The sequence below is a fragment of the Bombyx mandarina genome, chromosome 02 (assembly GCF_030267445.1).
Source record: "Bombyx mandarina strain Sakado chromosome 02, ASM3026744v2".
Classification (NCBI taxonomy): domain Eukaryota; kingdom Metazoa; phylum Arthropoda; class Insecta; order Lepidoptera; family Bombycidae; genus Bombyx; species Bombyx mandarina.
In genome coordinates, this window is record NC_143209.1 from 1 (window position 1) to 15,813 (window position 15,813).

Below are 15,813 nucleotides of genomic sequence, written 5' to 3' on the forward strand. Positions count from 1 at the left end.
GAATCCGTCCCACACATCCTTTTCGACTGCCCAATACCTGCAATGCAAAGGTTTGAATTAGGACATAAAATAAATCAAAACATTGTAAGGGAAAATGTACCAAACATCTTAAACAGTAAAGAAAGAGACATGTTTTTAAAATTCTGTATCGAAATCGCTCAAAATGTTATAAACAGAAACAAAACAGCGTAGCAAGTAATTATGCTATCATAATATAGTAATATATATTATAGAGTAGCATAGAGAAGGGAATTAGATAAATAAAGATGTATAGTTTAAGAACAAATCGTTAAAAATAGGATGTAAAAATCACTGTAAGAATAAAAAATTAAACAATGTATATATAAAAGTCCTGTAAATATTATAATATATTATATAAGAAATAAGTAGAATAGTAAGAAATGTTAAACCTAGCAGCTAAAGCTCCGATTATGTTGGAGGTAGAACGCAACGCCCTGTGAGGACGGGTGTTAAAAAAAAACAAAAAAAAAAAAAAAAAAAAAACCTAACCTAACCTAAACCTAACCTAAACCTAACCTAAACCTAACCTAAACCTAACCTAAACCTAACCTAAACCTAACCTAAACCTAACCTAAACCTAACCTAAACCTAACCTAAACCTAACCTAAACCTAACCTAAACCTAACCTAAACCTAACCTAAACCTAACCTAAACCTAACCTAAACCTAACCTAAACCTAACCTAAACCTAACCTAAACCTAACCTAAACCTAACCTAAACCTAACCTAAACCTAACCTAAACCTAACCTAAACCTAACCTAAACCTAACCTAAACCTAACCTAAACCTAACCTAAACCTAACCTAAACCTAACCTAAACCTAACCTAAACCTAACCTAAACCTAACCTAAACCTTACCTAAACCTAACCTAAACCTAACCTAAACCTAAACCTAACCTAACCCTAACCTAGACTAGACTAGACTAGACTGGACATAGAGTTTGCGCACAGTGCATTGCGTTCTTCTTGTTTCCGCGACGGACCGCACACCAGCGCACACTCAAGAACTTAAGATCATCTATGACAATTGACACATGTCAATCTTTGGGATTGTATTATTTTTCAATGAAATTGAAATGTGTTTAGTTTAGATATTGTTTTAAATTACTGGTAAATTACACGGAGCATGTAAGTGCTAGTGAATTATTATTAGTATGAATATGTGTTGTGAGCCGGAGTCGGATAACGATCGCCCTAAAGAGCTTTCACTTCCATCCTGTATGTAATTTCTCTTACTCTACTCATTTCCGAACACACCACCCCCTTCAGCTATAGCGTTTGGAGACAAGAGCCTAAGAATGTCCTAGTTCGGGAAACCATTGCGCCAACCTTAACATACTCGTGTTGTCAATTCTTGTCCTGGCGAGACCGACACACGTTTAGTGTCCACTTCTATCGGACAGAATCAGGTCTTCCTTCAGGCACCTTCTCCTTACGTTGGTTACTTAGGTGCTTCCTCAGAGCCGGAACGCCCTTTGAGAATTTAAAAATACTTTCTTCCGGATCCATTTCTCACTCACCATTCCAGAGTTCGTTTGGTTGGTTCTGTTTCAGTCGGCAGTAGATCTGTGTGAAGCCACAGAATAGTGATTTAATTCAAATGTGAACAAATTACAATCTTTACTGGTACCGAGTACTATGTTGTGGTGGTGCGCGCGAGATGTAGACATGCGAGCTGTAGACACACAATCTGTACACGTGCGAGCTGTAGACACACTAGCTGCAGACGCGCGAGCTGTAGAGACGCGACCTGTAGACACACGAGCTGTAGACGCGCGAGCTGTATACACACTAGTTGCAGACGCGCGAGCTGTAGAGACGTGACCTGTAGACACACGAATTGTAGACGCGCGAGCTGTAGACACACGAGCTGTAGACACGCGAGCTGTAGAGACGCGTCTGTGTGCAGGAGCGAGGGCGGAGCGGGGGCCGACCAGTGGAGGAGCTGCTACAGGCCCGACCTGTGCTACTCGCTGCTCAGATTGCTCAGAATCACTGTAAGTGTGTTCACGGCTACTCAGCTCGACAGTTCGAGGCGTAATAGACAAAGTAATCTGTTCAAGAGAGAAATTACAGCACCCTACAACATCCACTAAGGACAGTCAACTCGCGGCGTGGGCTGGTGGACATGCTCACGAGAATATTTGTCGTTTATTTCAATTTTAATTCTGCTCTTCCTAAGCGTTCTTTGGCAACTTGTTAAATGTATGTACATATGTATATAATGACTCGTAGTTGTAACTGATCCAACACTGGGGTGGTCGCTCGGAAGCAGTGCCGGTCACTCATGGCGCACGTGGCACCGCCTCCAGCGTACGATCGTCTACGTCGTCTTTTTACTGGTGGTAGGACATCTTGTGAGTCCACCTGGGAAGGTACCACCGCCCTGTCCATTTCTACCGTGAAGCAGTAATGCGTTTCGTTTCGAAGGGCGGGGCAGCTGTTGTACTGTTAAAAGTGAGACCTTACAACTCATGTCTCAAGGTAGGTGGCGGTATTTACGTTGTAGGTGTCTATGAGCTCCGATAACCACTTAACAACAGGTGGGCCGTGAGCTCGTCTACTCATCTAGGCAATAAAAAATAAACGTTATAATACAGGTAATATCGTATATGTACGTACAGAGAACCCCTTAACGTCGCCGTCGCCATCTGCACACCGAGTGTTGTGTTGAGTGTGCATGGAGCGAGATGGAAGCAGTGCGTGGCGTGCCCGTGCTCACTGTGCTCACCGACACTCACACGACGCTACTACAGACCGTCCTGTGTGCTCAGCCACAAGGTACGTTGACGCGAACACAGCCAGCGTCATGAGACTAAACATCGCGTGTGTGCGGGTCCGTGTTGTGTTGTTGCTGCGTAGCGCGGCTCGTTTAGTTTTGGTGCGGTTCGGTAACAACAGAACCTCTAAAAACATTAAAATAAATCATTTGCACTATTACAATTTAACACTCAATTATTCAGGTAATGTATTTAATCAGAGCCGAGCAAATTTTGTATATGTTGTTGTTCCGTTTCTCGCGAGAATCGAATGTCGGGAGAGAGTGATCGATGGAGCTTACTGGGTAGTCGCTTCGTAAGTAGGAGTCCGACGTCCCTTCCTGATCCCCAGACCCTGGTTTCCTAGATACACAGTTTAAAAAAAAAAGCATATGGCACTGTAAACGACGGATAATTCCTTCAGAGACGCGAATACGATTATATAGCAGACTCGATGGATTGTGGCAGATATCTGAGACGGAGGGAGCCTTCCCGAGCAGCTGCCTGATAGCCGTCAGCCGGCTGGTTCAGTTTGGCTGTACTGTATTTAGCTTATATTTATTTGTACAAAATCTCATTTCGAAATCGGAAAGGTTTTCCTTCGGTTCTCTATTTACTTCAAATGAATCTTCTTTATTCATGAAATATTGAATACTTATTCCGTTAACAATTGAATTTATGTCAATCGAAAAAAAAAAAGTTTTCAATAGAAATCGTAATGTTCAAGTGGTCTAAGTATAAGTAAGGGAATGTTTGTTGTTGCCCCAACATGGCAGCGGCTGAGACGCAGCCTGCACCGGTCCCGAGCCGGCCCGCCAGCGTCGGCGCCGGTACCAGCACGCAGTGTGCGGGGTGGCGGCACCCGCCCAGCGCCGCCAGCTACAGCGCACCACGGCCGGGGGCTGGCCGCGAGCCCACCCCGCGGAAACGAACTCGATGCGTACTCGGTTAGTTAATCTTATACCTGGTTCATACACAAAAAGGGTAAAAAAAAGTGTTATAGCAATGTATCATCTAAAAGAGCAAATTGGCAAATATTTGAAAGTATTTAAATCGTAAAGGTACTATATTACTACTCATTTTAATCGTATCTTGTAAAATATTACATTTCATAAATTCATTTTGATGGCGTTAAACATCAAAAAATCTCTTCCTGTGGACTGTTACAAGACGAAGGTATAATGTTTGAGCCATGTTTAAAAATAGTTAAAGTACCCTATATATTAAAATTATTTACTTGTAACACAAACAATATAATAAAGATGATAATATTGAGAATAACAAAAATATATCGTTACTATCTGTATACAATAAATCCAATAAACTTATGGTTACATGAAATGGAATCTTTTCTGTGGACGCGATAAAACGACATCAAATTTTAATTTATTCGACCGCATTAAGTTTATGTTTTTAACTGTTGGCATCACTAAATAGTGGCCATTCCGGCGTTTGATATTTTGTTGTTTCGATTCCAGTGCGAGTGAAAATATATTTTTTATTCCAAAACACACATAAACGTAAAAGATCAAGTGTTCTTTCCTGTTCCGATTATAGACATGTAAATATTATCTATAAAAATGTATATGTCGAATAAAATGAGGTTATGGGTGTAAATAAAAGGGAAGACGTGATTTCAATGTATGTAATTTACATGAAATACAAACCACTAAATCGTGGCTTGGAAGGAAGGTATGCAAATGAATTTTACTAATGAGAAGCAAGTCATAATTATTTCACAACTTTTAATTATGAACTCACAAGAATTACCTAGTTAAACATTTTTAAATGCAAACCGACATAGATTGTACTCACAATGTTTCCTTTCCGAGAGCTGGAGCAAAAGTGCCGGTGTGACTCTTTTTTTTTTGAAGTGAAACTTCTTTATCGGGGTTGGAAAAAAATTTACCGTCACATTTTTCGGTTACGCGTCACATTTTTCCGTTACGCGCCATCTTTTTCTTCACCATTCATTGTTGCCGTACACAAGTGAAGGTGCCTCTTTACTCGGTAACAATAATTATAAAATACCGATGATTTTAAGTGGAGATTTTAATGTAAATTTTGCATCGGAAAATTCTTTGAAGCTAGTTGAATTTCTGAAAGATAAATTGAATTTATCCATGAAAAACAGTCCTCAAACGTCAACAACAAGATCTGGCACTACAATTGATGGAGTTTTTACTCGGTCACTAAATTTCGTGGAATGTAAACCATATATTTCATATTTCAGTTACCATAAGCCATTAATTACAAAAATATATAATGACAATGACAATGATAGTAATAATTCTATTACAATTAATGAAATGCTGTAATAATCTTAGTAGCAAAAAGGTAAAGTGAAATAATTGTATTATTTGTATTCATGTCTATGATAATAAAATCCTTTTGTTTAAACTTTATCTAATTTAACTTTATTTAACCAATTTCTAGAAAGTTGCATGTAGATCATTTTTCGAAAAATAAGGCCATAAACAAGTTTCACTTCTTACGTGTGTACACTAGTACACGCACACATTTTTTTTTTTTTTTTTTTTCCTACCTAAGCTGATAGCCCTAGCGGCTATGTCAGCGTAACCCTAACTTTAGTAGGTGAGCTCACGGGGCTCAAACCTGACGATGTTGCTAACACGAACCCTAGCAAGAGCCGTGCTTCGCAGAATCTACCACCGGATCGGAAACGCGACCCACTGAGAAGATCCGGCGAGAAACTCAGTGGGCTGTGTCTGAGAGTTAATTTACTCGTCGAGCCCTTCGTCGCAAGCGACGGGTTCGACGAGAACGGTGACCGGTGCTTGAAGTACCTAAAAGCACCGTTAGTGGATCGGGAGGATCCGAGATGACGTGTTTTGGGCGACGTCGACTGCTTTCCATTCAGTCCGCAGGATCGGGAATGTAGTTACCGGCGGCCACGATGAGAGGGTTCTCGTGTCGTGCCGCTTTATCGAAGTGGCGCATGGACGCCGACTGCAGATACTTACTGATGGACTCTAAGTCCAGGTCGTCATGGAGGTCGACATTCCTGACGAACCACGGGGCTCCGACGGCTATCCTGCAAAAACGGGATTGAATGATTTGGAAGGATTTTAAGTGTATGCGGGCCGCGTGAGCGAACACTACACTTGCATAGGTCATGACGGGGCGTATGCAAGTTTTGTAGAGTGTCACCTTATTTCTAAGGGACATTTTACTTCGTCTACATATCATCGGGTAGAGACGTCCTAGAATGAAGGCGGCACGGTCGCGTACCGTCTTAATGTGGGGGCGGAATGTCATCCTACTGTCGAGGGTGACGCCTAAGTATTTGACCTTCGGGGCCCACGGTATGGGCTGGTCGAACATCGTGATTGGGCGAACGGCGGGGGCGGAGGTGTTGACGCGCCTAGTCGGGAGAGGGATGCTCAGCGTGGTGTTCGGAGGGCGACCCCTTTTGAAGAGCACCGCTGTGCTTTTCGTGGGGTTGATGTCGATGTGCTACTTCTGGAACCACTATCCCATGGTGGTAGATGCGGTCTGAAGTCGTCGATGAAGCAACGCCTTCTTTCTACACGAGTAGTAGATGGCGGTGTCATCGGCGAAGAGCGCCAGATGGGTCTCCGGAGACCGGGGTATATCATTGATATACAAACTAAATAGTAACGGGGGCCGGTGTGACGCAGGTCACTCCTTTTTTATACCATTTGTTCAACATCATAACATTTAGTGTTACCCACAATATTTTTACAAAATAATTATTAAGCTAATCGATGCAGTTTTACTTTGTTAAATTGATTTGATTTTATTTTTACAATTGATTTTAAAATATTAGCACTAAAATAATCTATCAGCGAAAGTAATTCATGTCTTAGAATTGACCAATCACAATAAATGTGACTACCACCATTTTAACAAAAATGGAAGTAGTTAAAGGAATTCGGCCTCGTAGTAATACAACGCCTAATTATTAACGACATTGACATTGCGACATTGTTCACAAATCAACAAATCGTCATTAAATAATTTAAACAATAATTTTATAATGAATAAACTTAAAATCAAGTTTCTAAAAATCGTTGCGGCGACATATATTTATTGTTTTTATATGAGCATTTAGTACAAGTAAATGAAAAGCATGTTGCTTGATTTCTAACCTTAAAGTTAATTTCTTTACGCAAGAGTTTTTATAATACATTTTTTCTGTGGACATCTTTCCTGTGGTCCCGATGTCCACCGAAAAGACTATGTCCACAGAAAATGTGTAAGAAACATACCTTAGTAGGTCTAAGTAGAGAAAGTAGTAAGTAGAAAAATAGTTGAACCGAGGGCCTACTCCTTTTTTAAAGTTGGTTAGAAAGAGGTTTGATTTTGGCAACATTTGATATTCTAAGTTAGAGCCTCAAACTTTTCAGTACATTTTATATTCGCAATAAAAAAAAATATAAATCTAATCAATGTAAATAGAGGAAACGAAAACATTTTTTTTATTTTTATTGATTTCGTTCAGGGGGTTCAACCCTTGGGTCGTGGGTTGGTCCATATCTTGCTTCGTTTTAGTTCATGCTGATTCAGACGATTCTGATAGTTCTCTGGAAATATTTTGAAATAATCAAAGTCCTTAAATTTCATTACATTGCATATTAAAATTCATTAGCTATTTAAAGAATTATATAAGAGTAATATACCATGGCTATAAAATTATTATCATTCGAAATTTTGTTTTATTTCATAAGTCCACCGAAGGGATTTTCCTTTTTGTAGATATTATTATTTTATTTTTTATTTTCCAATTAATGTGATTATTTTGACATTTTATTTGCGTTTCGGTATTCGTTTATATCAGTGGCTACATATGTTTGATTATGTTGTCTTAATATATTTTAGCTTACGCTGCATCACAGCTTTTCATCTCTCTTGTAGACTAAATCGTCTCTTCTGTGGTCCGCAAAAATATAAAAATTGCGATTATGTCAAAAATAAGACATATTGATCTCGGTTACAGTGATTAAAAGATTGATAGTCAATAGCTAAATAATAAATAGTTCGTTTCACACTGATACTGAGATTTTTTTTGCTGAACTTTTTTATTCTCTATTTGTGTATGACCCACCTTTAAACGAGCAATCTGAATCTCGGAAACCGCTCCAACGATTTTCATAAAATTTATTCGGGGATTTCGGGGGCGATAAATCGATTCAGCTACGATTTATTTTCAGAAAATGTTGTTTTATTCGTGTTTTCAATAATCAACTTTATCGATAATCAACTTATGACTCTTCCCGACATCCATTGGCGAGTAATAATACTATTTTTCTTAATTCAGAGCAACTAACTGCTTTAAAGACATAACAAGATGGCCTTATCAAAAAAAAAGAATCTATAGGTCATCATCTATACACATTAAGCTCAAAAGTCGGCTAGTTGTAGGCGCCATCTACTGAAGCGAAGTGAAGTGTTTTTAGAAACATTACATTAACTATTTTGGAAAGCTTACGGGAAAAAAAACATTACTATAAATTATGTACATAATACTGTTACGCGCTTTGGCTCAGAATAAATAAAATAGTAATTAATACTCAATTTAATCATCACGACACTTAAGGTAGATTCCAATAGCACAGTTCAGTTCGATCCGTCTGTTGTTTTGCTTCGAGTAGAACTGATTACAAATTGCCATCATGTCGTCTTAGCTGCGCTTTCTAGTTGACACGACATGTCTACTATTTTCCCGACCATTTCCGATAGTACTACTCGTTTTAGTGCGCGTTTTTAGTGCTTGAGAACAGATGGCGCTACTAGTACCAACATAACATTTCTCGAACGTTCCCGATAGTAGGTACTGTTTTAATATCTGTTTTAGCTATTTGAAGATAGATGACCCTACTCGAAACAGCATAAAAATAAAAATAAGAAGTTGCCAGTGTTTCTCTGTGTTGACGAACAAGCTTGAGATTTTCATAATTCTCGATATTTGTAACCTCTGCTCGTGAGACAAATGGTCGCACAGACGGACAGACAAGAAAGTGATCTTATAAGAGTTCCGTTATTTACTTTATTACTTACTAGCGACCCGCCCTCGCTTCGCTTCGGAAACTGTAACTTATTATTGATTTCTCAACTATTTAATGGATGTTATTATACATATAAACCTTCCTCTTCAATCACTCTATCTATTAAAAAAAACCGCATCAAAATCCGTTGCGTAGTTTTAGAGATTTAAGCATACATAGGGACAGACAGATATAGGGACAGAGAAAGCGACTTTGTTTTATACTATGCAGTGATTAACGGAGCCCTTGCCCACTGAGTTTCTCTCCGGATCTTCTCAGTGGGTCGCGTTTCCGATCCGGTGGTAGATTCTGCGAAGCACTGCTCTTGCTAGGGTCAGTGTTAGCAACTCTCCGGTTGAGCCCCGCGAGCTCACCTACAAACGTTAGGGCGAAGCTGAAATAACCTCTCAAGGCCATCATAGGTAGGAAAAAAAAAAACGGAGCCCTGAAAAATTCTTGTAGATGTAATCGGTGATACATTTGTTGGTTGCAGAGGGAGCCCAGCACGAGAGCGATGAGTTCGCGCGGACGCTGCGCCGGTACCGCGCGCCCCCCGCGTCCCCCGCACCCCCGCGCCGGTCCGCCTCCGCCGAGCTGCTGCAGAGGCTGGTCGACTACACCGCGCGCACCAGCTGTCTGTACACATTCATCCACAGATATCCACTAAATAAAAAAAGAAAGCAATGGATTGCCGACACATATAACTATTTTTATAATAACCCTTTAACCCTCAAGTTCACTAGTGTTTTTTATTTAATTTTATTGCCTGACAATGTGGATACAACATTTCATAATGATTGGCTGAGTAGCTAAAACATTGAAGCGGAACAAACAAGGGTTCATTTGTTTGTTTCATATTATATGTAGTTGCATTATGTAAAAAATTTCTTCGGTTAATAAAAGTTTATTTAAAATGTTTTATTGATATTGTTTCAGTGACTACGAGCTATGATTCGAAACATATTCGTTTTCTAAAACAAAATGATCAGAGCAGAGGGAGACACGCGCGGCCCCCGCGGGGCTCGCGCAGCCACTCGCCCGGGGACCGCAGCACGCACCGCCCCAGGTGAGATCGGGTCCTCTGGACACTCCCACGGCCGGTGCTACGGTGCCAACCTTACATTACTGTACCAGCACAAGTCACGCTCTGATGCACTGCAGGGTGTAGAGTAGGTGTAATCGAGATAGGTGAGAAGAGGGGTTGTGAGGCGGGTGGCGCGCTACTCCATCATGATGGACAGTCAGCGATCACAACTGCTAAGATCTCAATAAGATCACAGTTATAGAATTAATAAAATAAATACAACTTTAAGCCGTAGAGTGTTTATTTGAGACACGTTATAGTAGTGGTAGTTGTGTGTGTAGAGGGCGATGGTCGGGGTCCGCGCGGGGGGCGGAGGTGCGGTACCTGCGGGAGGTGACCCGCTGCCTGCGCGACGTGCTCACGGACACTCACCGCCCGCAGCACGAGGTGAGCCCGCGCCTGCACCGGCGACAGCTTCCATCGCGCTAGAACAAGAGACGCAGACACATTACTAAAGTGTCCCAACAAGAATATAACCAAACAATCTGTGAACGGAACACAGGATACCTGAACTGATTCATTGTAACAAGATGGCAACCTCTTAGATAATATAAAAATACAATAACTTCTAGTTGTGTCCGAGGATGCAGAGTCGATACGAGCACCACCGCAGACATCGGCACGCGGACGGCGCCGGCGGCCGAGAGGTGAGTGCGAGCACCTCTCCCACTCTCCCACACGGACCAGGTCCCTCGGATCCCGCACCGTTTAACTAATGACTGTGTGTCCATTCCAGAGCGCTGGCTCCAACAACATCAGTAACAACTACGCCGACAACATGGATGCACGAGGTACGAACGACGGATATATTATTATGTAGTTGCTTACAATATTGATTGATCATAAATTGACTGCTTCGATGTTCTGTACAGGATCGAAAAGAGGACTGAGAGAAGTGACGCAAACGGTGAATATTGCCACTTTTCAAAATTAAGAGATCATCATCAAATATAATAAATAAAGTTCAAGAAAAAAACAAAAAAAAGATATACCTATACTCTTGAACCTATATAAATATTTTGGATAATATATTTATTCAATTGTTCTTTTGTTTTCCAGAAAAATGACATATCGAATGTAAAAAATGGAAAAATATGTTGTCGTTGTAAGAAGCCGCATCCGTGTGCCTGCAGACCAAGCCTCGGCCAAGACCTGGAATATCAGGTCACAGAACAAGTACTGAAATGGCTCCAACACCTGCCTGTTCCCGCCGACGACACTGAAGCCAATGCAAAGCGGAGGACGGACGTCGCGAAACAAATGGCCAAAAACTTGGCGCAAGCAGTCAGGGCCGGTGATGTTGACCGCATTAAACCAGTCATAGTACAATATCTTCAAGAGATGCCGATATGGTTCCCAGGAGATAATACAGTGAAAAAAATGTTCACGAATGAAATAATTGATAAACTATTAAAGCACATGCAACGCTTAGCTTACCATGAAACACTCAGAGGTGACATAAATAACTGGCTCAAAGATTTACCTCTGGCCGGTAAAAGTGACGATATTTCTAAAGAAGATGCTGTTAACAATATTTTAAGAATAATGAAAGACGTTACACAGGAGAGTTATAAATCTAGCTTAAAAGGTAAAATAGAGAGCATTCTTAATAAGCTACCGGTAGCTAAAAATTTTGCCAAAAAACAAATGATTGGCAATATTGCAGATAATTTAGTTAATAAATTTATCAAAAAAGAAAGCATATTATCGTCTAATGAGAATAAAATTAAGGAGACAAGCACTGCAAGTAAACCCAAGGAAGATAGCTTCATGAAACTAATAAAGTGTTTCCCAAAACCTTTACAAGATCTCTTATCTAAAGAAAACTATGATCATTATGAATTAGAAGCGACAAGAGAACAAATATCTAGTTATTTAGATTCACTTCTAGACACTATTGATATCCGGCTCAATGCACGAACCAAAGAAAAACTAACTCATCGATTTATGAATAAAATAAGAAAGCAATGTAAACGCGACGGTGCTAATGACGCCATACTTGGAAATCATATGAAACCAGAGAAAGACTTGGAGACGGCGACAGACAGTTCAGATGTGGCTGATACAACAGCACAGCCGCAACATGTTTTTGACAAATATAGTGCAGATAACACCGACAGCAGTTTCCCAACGTCCAGCTTAAGGAAACGAATTAACAACGATGTGTCTCATGTGTTGGGAAGATCCAATGTAATAAGCGACTACTCTGGAAGTACACTCGAGATGAACCTGACCAACATCATGGCAGATCAGATAGTACGCGGGGCCACTCGCGGCGAGGCGGCGCGCGAGCTACACAGCTTTCTCATTAACTGTAGCGTTCCTGCAGAGCAAGCTGAACTCATCACGGTCGGCCTGCTGGAGAGAGCCAGGGAGATACCGGAGAGCGATGACAACGACGCCGACTTCGCGTCGGGAGCTGCAGCGAGTGGCGCGCGCCGCTACAGAAACAAACCCAGTCAAAGGGAACGTAAAGACAGCGTCAGCGGTGTGGTCTCGAGTCCTGATCGGAATATTACTGCGCACAGTGCGAGCACAGTGCGAGAACATTCGAATGGACTTGTCGAAAGGTCATGGCAAAATGGTGAGAATAATGAAACATTTCAGAAAACCCAGAGATTAAACTTTCAAGCATCATCTCCGCGAGAAGACACACGTGCGTCTTATGAACAACGCGATTCATTCTTTGGGTTGAATGTGTCTGATATACATTTAGATGGGGTCGCGATGATCAAAAACAGAAAACAGAAAAGGAATGAACAATTAACAAACGAACAAAAATACACGAAGGAATTGCACGACGTCATAGACTCGTGGGTCAATGATCTCCCTTTGAACCTCGATGTGACGGGAGGACAAAATTACAAGACTACTCTCATTCACGATCTCGTCGGAGATATCATAGATCGAAACAAATATTTGGCACTCAATAAAAGAGCGAAAAGTTCAGATGAAGATGAATTAGAGCATCTACGTTATCAGGTGTTCAGGTGGCTGAATAAACTGGTCGACGCTCGAGAACTACCTAATATAATGGCCGGGACTGACCAACTCATTTCTCGACTCCGCCACATAGCTGTGCCGCTGTTCAAACAACCGAGCGGCGCTAGAACCCTCTCTAAGCGAACACGAGATGAGATCCCACACTATAAAGATGTTTTGGAAGATGAAATCTCTGTTTGGATGGATGAAATATCTCCGAATATTTTGAAAACACACAACAAAATCTCACGCGACAATATGGTGAGGGCATTAGCAGAAAAAGTTATTCAAAGCGACGGACGCAACATCGATAGTGAGGTGGGTCGATGGCTGCAGGACGTTCTCCCAGAAACTAACGCCGACGTCCTGGTGAAGATGAGGCAGAGTCTCAGAGCGATGCTAGAGAGTAAAGGGTTCACGGATAAGAGTCACGTACTGCGGCAAGACACCGGACAGTTCATTGAGGAGAATCTGAACGGTGCCATCATGGACTGGCTAAACCGGCAGCCCTTCCGTTCTCTCCGCCAACAAGACGTGCCGCTACAGGAGCACGTAGCGACGGAGCTAGCGCGAGCGATGGTACGACTGTTTGAAGAAACTGAAACAGAGCGTCCAGACTTTGATGCAAGCTTGCACTTCCTGCAAATAATAAGGAAACATTTGAAACTATTACCAATAACTATTGATCAAATGGCGAATGAAGAATTCCTTTCGAAAATATCACAAGAATTACTGAATCATCTACAGGGTCTCAAACTGTTTCAAAACCTAACTAGCAGGTATGACGATAGTTTGATACCCAACTCTGGGATCTTGAAAGAACAGGAACATAAACTTCTACAAGGATATCGGACAACCAAAAATAATAAGAGTATTTCAGAAGAAAAACCGTATGAAACTAACAGTAACAGTATGAAAATAACTTCTCCGCTAAAAGCAAGCATCAGTGAACAACACGATTCAGTAGGATCAGGTTTTATTAACAGAGCGGGGATAAAGAAAACCGCGGACATGCTCTACGACAGCATAGTGAAGACATGTCGAGATATACCCGCTCATGAAGTTCCAACAGAAACTAAACAGGAAATCGCGAACAGACTCGTTAGTAAAGTAGGTGATCTCAACATGCAGCCAGAGATATTTAATGATGACGTTTTGTACAGAGAACTTCTCACAGAAGAGTTGAATGATGTTTTTGAGGAGCTACAGGTTAAAAGTAGTTTAAACAATTTCAAACAAAATGTCCTCGGGAAAATAAATGAAACCCGAAATCAAATTTTAAATTCCATGTCTGGTCAAACTTACAGACTTAACCTTAAGCACATGTTAAGCACAAGTTTACCGTTCACTAACGAGATAAGTCACGATGAGCGCGCGCTCTTCGAATTGCTGCAGGACGATCTAGTGGACGCGTTCGTCAATGTTCGTTGTGCGAGCGGAAACGAACAACTCAGGAAAAAATACAAGAAAGACCTCACTGAGAAAGTCACCAAGTTTTGTAACGATTATTTGAGTAAGTTTCCAGCTTCGCCGATTGGTAGCGACAGGTTGAATGAGGATTTGTACAATGCATTAAAGTCGGTCGCGTTACCTGAAGCAGGCGCGCTGAAAAATGAAGCAGAACAAACAGTTATCAAAGAGAAGTTAAAGGAGTGGATCTCGGAACTACCCCTCGAACAGCAAACACCTGAACGTCAGTCACGGACAAACAAAATTATTAACATTTTGGCCAAAAATCTACACGATATTGAAGGCAACAAACCTCAGCTCACAGATACAGAAACTGAACAAATCACAAAATTAGAAGTTATGAAATGGCTAAAGAAACTGCCGATGAAACCTGATCGAGACAAAGACATAGAGGATTTCACAAACAGGCTGATCGATAAACTGAAATCGAACAAACCCTCCCGGAGTTCGGGTCCAGCAGCTGAACTGTCCGCAGATGACGAGTGGACAGACGTATCTAGTTCGGCCAGACAGGACTCCTCTACGCAAACTTCTCGAGCGCTGAGACCAGCCGCAACACTTACGCAAGAAGATCAAGCTCATCTCAGTAGAATAAGAGAAAGAAGTAAACATTTGAAATCTTTACACCTCAAAGACGCTGTAGTCAGCGCTGGGGCTCCTGAGGAGGAAAGTCAGGCTAGTGTAGTGCCAAAGAATACTCAGCGAGTTGAGAATGAAGCACAACCTTCAACTGAAAATGAAGATAAACAAAATTCTAAGACGATCGATGAGCAATCCCTCACCGGGCGAGATTCCCAAATCTCCCAAGATTCCAAACACCTTATAGATCAGATCACGGAGGTTCCTCATATCGCCGGGAACGGTTACGGGGAATCCGTGCACAAGGATGCTTCTTCTGTGGGAAGATCTCAAGATAATGAAGGTACGAATGATTCTAAGATTAATAAGCCAAAATGTAAAAACTGCGGTCAATATCAGAGAGCGTTTGAGATAGAAAATCAGTGTCACCGACCGAGTTACAATGAAGATAAGGGAAGACGGGGTTGTGGTGTAGCACCTGGCGTCAGGAGACGGGAATGGCTACAGGGCACGGAGGGTTCCTGTGAGAGTGGCAGGCGTCGGGTCCTGCCTTCAGCTGAGGTAAGCGGCCGGGGCTGGGAGGCTCAGCACTCGCTGAGGAGATGTCCCAAGTGCTGCGGAACGCGCTGCCCTCATCCTGCTTACTTGTACTTCAGATGATTGTTGTTGCTGTCTTGTAATAAATAATGTTTCTGGTGATTGTTTAAGTATTTTATAACAATACATTTAACAAGCGCGATTGAGAGGTGCGCAGGCAGGTGACTTCATCCCACGTTAGCTTGTGAGCTTGTGAGGGGGATCACTGATTTACGAGTATGGTAGAAAAAGATGGTGATGTACTCGGCTGTGTTTGCATTGTATATCTATATAACTTCTGTTATACATATATC

General features: G+C 41.5%; 1 protein-coding gene across 1 annotated transcript; it reads left to right on the plus strand.

The window, feature by feature from the left end:
• Nucleotides 1-2,710: 2,710 nt before the first annotated feature.
• On the plus strand, nt 2,711-15,583 carry LOC149503344 (uncharacterized). Its single transcript, XM_089732390.1, has 6 exons — nt 2,711-2,801; nt 9,302-9,442; nt 9,745-9,874; nt 10,465-10,539; nt 10,629-10,683; nt 10,952-15,583. Exons 1-6 carry the CDS (start codon nt 2,711-2,713, stop codon nt 15,581-15,583), a joined length of 5,124 nt encoding a protein of 1,707 aa, XP_089588516.1.
• The last annotated feature ends 230 nt before the right edge of the window (nt 15,584-15,813 follow it).